This window comes from Ammodytes marinus (assembly GCF_949987685.1).
Source record: "Ammodytes marinus genome assembly, chromosome: 19".
NCBI lineage: Eukaryota > Metazoa > Chordata > Actinopteri > Uranoscopiformes > Ammodytidae > Ammodytes > Ammodytes marinus.
Genome location: NC_137223.1, coordinates 26,837,953 through 26,843,304, shown reverse-complemented (window position 1 = coordinate 26,843,304; position 5,352 = coordinate 26,837,953). Strand labels below are relative to the sequence as shown.

At 41.8% G+C, this 5,352-nt stretch overlaps 1 protein-coding gene across 1 annotated transcript in view; it reads right to left on the bottom strand.

Moving 5' to 3' along the window:
• LOC307265747 (kinesin-like protein KIF26A) overlaps positions 1-3,490 on the bottom strand; it is a gene marked incomplete at both ends in the record, with an annotated part of 46,333 nt that extends 42,843 nt beyond the window's left edge. Inside the window, 3 exon segments of the mRNA XM_080047542.1 lie at positions 2,037-2,129; positions 2,706-2,774; positions 3,431-3,490. Coding sequence (XP_079903668.1) covers positions 2,037-2,129; positions 2,706-2,774; positions 3,431-3,490 — 222 coding nt within the window.
• Positions 3,491-5,352: the final 1,862 nt, after the last annotated feature.

Below are 5,352 nucleotides of genomic sequence, written 5' to 3'. Positions count from 1 at the left end.
CTCTCTCCCCTCTCTCCCTCTCTCTTCTCTCTCTCTCTCTCTCCTCTCTCTCTCTCTCTCCCTCTCTCTCTCTCTCTCTCTCTCTCTCTCTCCTCTCTCCTCGCTGCTCTCTTGTTCTCGCTTTGTTATAAAAACCTGACAGAAGAGTTTAACGTCAGACTAACTTCTCTCTGCGCACTTTCACCCACTCTGTGAAAAGAGGAACATCCACCCAGCTACACACACACACACACACAAACACACACACACACACACACACACACACACACACACACACACACACACACACGCACACACACACACACACACACACACACACACACACACACACACACACACACACAGAGAGAGAGAGAGAGAGAAACACACACACACACACACACACACACACACACACACACACACACAGGACGAGGCCAACATCCACCCAGCTACGTCACTTCACAAAGAACTAATCTATAATCACTACCAATCAATCACCTTAAAGCTATATTTCAGCAATGGCAATTATCACGGACGCACACACACACACACACACACACGCACACATACACACAGAACGCTTGTTATCAAAATCAGTGAATATCTCCTCATGATCCACTGCCTGTCTGTACTGTGTGTGAGCTGAAAAAAAATTCTGGTTTTGATGCACACTGCACAGCCTAGGCTCTGTAAACAAGGTTTTGTAAGGGGGGCCCACCGTAGCTAGCATCAGGCCCGTTTACAGAGCCTAGGCTGTTTATTCTGTCTCCTTTGTGTGTGGCACTAGTCTACACCCAGTGACATGTAGCTATAATTATTAATATGAGCTTACAGATGACAGCATAACACATTGCAAACAATGGTTTGGAAGTTAGCTGTAAGTACTTCTCAGATGTCAAATATTTGTTGTCTAAATCAGTGAATATCTCCTCATGATCCACTACCTGTCTGTACTGTGTGTGTGTGAGCTGAAAATAAATCTGGTGTTAATACACAGCCTAGGCTCTGTGAACTGGTACCAGACACAAATGTACAAACGACTGCTTAACACGCAGAGCAGCTGACTGAGAGATCGGCTTTATGAAACGCGCACATTATGTAAGTGATCACTGTATGAATAAAGAGCGATTTAACACTTATATTAACATAAATAAACATTATGTAAGTGATCACTGTACGAATAAAGAGCGATTTAACACTTATATTAACATAAATAAACCGCTTACTTCACCTTTAACACACTGCAGAAAATGGTTTGGAAGTTAGCTGTAGATACTAATATAGGCTATCAACAAGATATACATCAATACTCACGGATAAAGTTGAAATGTACAAAGAGAACTTACGAACGAAGCTTCTCTCAGGCTCAACCCAGTCGGATGTGACGGGTTAAACTCAGGGGAGATGAGGAACACTTTTCACATTTCACATTTTCAAAACAAGTCAAAAGACAAAATGGCCGACAGGGAATATCACCTGAACCATGTGATCAAACAGGACCAATAAAAAACCTGCATTTTCTATAGAACAAATTCCACAACACAACCACTAGGGTGTGCTATGCTATCTGCTATGCTATATGCTGCTATGCTAAATGCTATGCTATATGCTATGCTATATGCTCTACTTTAACTGTACATGACATGAACACTGTATTATTTTTCCCAGCGCACTTACGCGTAGCAGATCGGTTTTATGAAACGCGCACATTATGTAAGTGATCACTGTATGAATAAAGAGCGATTTAACACTTATATTAACATAAATAAACCGCTTACTTCACCTTTAACTGTACATGACATGACACTGTTTATTAATTAACACTGGATTTTTTTCTCCAGTGCACTTACCCTCCCTACGCATAGCAGATCGTCAGGAAGTATTCAGTGATTTAGGACAACAAGTTAAAATTCTCCACCTATAAAACTTGTGTTACTTGATTCTCACTCTGCATTAGTTTGTCCCGCCTCTTTGCTCCTCACAGTAAATATAAACTCCGCCCCCTCAGCATATCTCTTCTCCCATTGGCTGAGAGTGTGTTGTGTGTTTCTGACCTTCAGGGCGGTGGAATCGGCCAGAGCATCAGCCTGTGAGCTCAGCTGTGAGGCTACGGCATGACAGCGCGCACACAGTCTGCCCAAATCCTCCTGCAACGAGTGAGAAGAAATAATTTTAAACAGCTAGCATCACTCAAAATAAAAGACAAATGTATTTCTATAGCACATTTAAAAACAACATCAGTCGACCAAAGTGCTGAACAAGATACAATACAAAACATATAGAAAAGGTGCAACGAGGAATTTTTAAATGTTTCTGAAACAGTCTAATTTTTCCTCTGATGATCATAAATTACGGTGTCTGGTCCTCACAACAGTGCCTTGAAGGCAGCTGCCTGGAGGGCTCTGTTGGGGGGACAACAGTCAAGGTTAGGGTTAGAGTTAAGGCCTCCAAGGCTCCGTTAGGAGGACAAAACATCATCGAGCATAAATTATATGAAACAGCAAACGGGACCATCAATGCAAAGAATGCTATTTTTATATAGTTTTTCTTAATGCCTTTGTCATGGGTATACGTTCACCCAGGAACAACAGCTGGCGTGGTAACAACACTACCGCTTTAGTCCAAAGGGGGGCGCTAGAATTAACACAAGCTGAAAGATCCTCGGAGCACCTTTGATTACATTTTTATTTATTTTTTCAATAAACCTGACACCTCTCCCTCACCAGTTCACTGCCTTCAGGGTTTGGTCGTGACACTGAGCCCAGAGCCAGAGGAGACTCGCCCTCCACAACCTGAGAACACAACATCAGATCAACACAGCTCCACCCAGTGGTGAAACACAGAACTGCATGCTCACCAAATGAACCAAAAAACAGAAGAGTATAGGTAGAAAGCATATGGGTGTGTGTGTGTGTGTGTGTGTGTGTGTGTGTGTGTGTGTGTGTGTGTGTGTGTGTGTGTGTGTGTGTGTGTGTGTGTGTGTGTGTGTGTGTGTGTGTGTGTGTGTGTGTGTGGGACAGCAAACAGTGTTCGTGTCAGTGTGTCAGCGTCTGTGATATCTGTTTGCTCTGTATTAAACTGACGATATTGAATGAACTAATCATAATTTATTGTTAGTTATTTAACGGCACTGATAAATCCTGTGTTCTGATTGATCAATTTAAAAATAATGTAATTTTAAAATTAAAAGCACAAGAAAATAAATTAAAGGTTTGCTTACAATGAAAAATGAGCGACGAATATAGTTCAAATAAGGAACAGTTCATCTTTAATCTTTGACCCTGGTTCTTACTGTTATATTGATAGTTTTAATATGAAAGTCTGTCCGTCTGTCTGTCTGTCTGTCTGTCTGTCTGTCTGTCTGTCTGTCTGTCTGTCTGTCTGTCTGTCTGTCTGTCTGTCTGTCTGTCTGTCCTGAATGCAGCTTAATAAAGTGTTTAATACTCACTGTGTATCTCCTGTAGTCCGGTGTGTGTGTCCGGGCCGTCTTCCAGTACTGAGAATACATCTCTGTGACCAGAACTGTTTCATTTAGTTTAATTATCAGATAAACTTTCCCTCGTTTGATTCCAGGTTCCAGAGACGCAGCTTCACTCGCTCAGCCTGTGAACGAGTCTCTGCCTCAACCACAGAGGAAATACAGAGAGAGAGAGAGTGTGTGTGTGTGTGTGTGTGTGTGTGTGTGTGCGCGTGTGTGTGTGTGTGTGTGTGTGTGTGTGTGTGTGTGTGTGTGTGTGCGTGCCTATGCTTGCCTGTGTGTGTGTGTGTGTGTGTGTGTGTGTGTGTGTGTGTGAGTGCCTATGCTTGCTTGTGTGTGTGTGTGTGTGTGTGTGTGTGTGTGTGTGTGTGTGTGTGTGTGTGCGTGAGTGCCTATGCTTGCCGGTGTGCGTGTGTGTGTGTGTGTGTGCCTAGCTTGCCTGTGTGTGTGTGCGTGCCTGCCTGCCTGTGTGTGTGTGTGTGTGTGTGTGTGTGTGTGTGTGTGTGTGTGTTGGAGCGTGAGCCTTCAGACTTCAGTACAGAGAGTAATGGCTGAGATGATTCTCTGCTCTGACTCTCCGTTACGTAACAGTTGTGAGATCTTTCCCTGCGTTCCAGTCCTCATACTATCTGCTATCTAGTTTGGTAGAGAAAAGATTTAGGATGTCCTTATTCTTTTGGTCAGATTTAGTATGGTTAAAAATACCCGTGATTTTTAGTGTTGAAAACTGCATCCTATTTGGGCGATTCTGACCCACAATCCGGTGCGCACGTGAAGTGACGTCACATCGACGAAGCCTCCATATGAAAACAAACGGGGATGAGATGGATATAAAAGCAAGAGGCAAGATCAAGGAGCCATGTTAGGATGAAATAAATAAGTAAAAGTATGTCCCAAGTGTAGCATGCTGCATCCTAACTAGATTATTTTTATGATCAGCTGTAGTATGTAGAATAGAGAAAATAAAGAGTATGAGATTTGGAATGCAAGGAGAGATTTGGAACGCCGGAATTATCTTACCAGAACATGATACTGACCAATAAATACATTTACTACAAAGGTGGAGTCAGTGATTCTGGAGAGTGTTCGTTGTAATAATGTTTTTGTTATTATCACTTTTTGTCAAAATCAGTCAATACCTCTTCCTCATGATCTGCTACCTGTGTGTGTGCTGGAAATAAGTCCAGTGTCTAAACACAGCCTAGGCTCTGTAAACAGTCATGATGCTATTGCTATTGCTACGATGACCCCTTTGTTTACATACTGGTTTACAGAGCCTAGGCTGTGTATTAAAGGCCTACTTCACCGGTTTGAATATGAAGGTGTATGTCACAGTAAAAGACATCACAGTAATATTTACAAAGTAAGTTTTTTTTAACCCTATATTTCTCTTTCTGTGATGTCACAAGAAAGAGAAATATAGGGTTAAAAAAACACTCTTTCTGCCTTTTTTTCAGGCTAGGATGAACCGATTTTAATTTTTTTTGCACATTTATACTACATAGGATCTCAGAATTCAATACACCTTCATATTCAAACCGGTAAAGTAGGCCTTTAACACTTGCAGCACAAACACAGTAAGGACAGGTAGCAGATCATGAGGATATGTTCACAAAACATGTTCAAAGTTAACATCACAGAAATGAAACAAATCCACTCTGTTTTTAGTCTTTAAACTTTTATTGAACTAAATGATATCGGCTGCAGCCATCAGCAGCAGCTACATGCTGCTCCAAGAAAACATTATTACAGTGAAAATCAGAGTAAATACAGTTTACACCAGTTCATCCCTGATATCATTCCACCATCTCTAAGAAAAACACATTTCTGACAACACCAACATTTACCAAAACCCTCTGAGTGGGTTTGAAGAATTAAGATCCCCCCCCCCC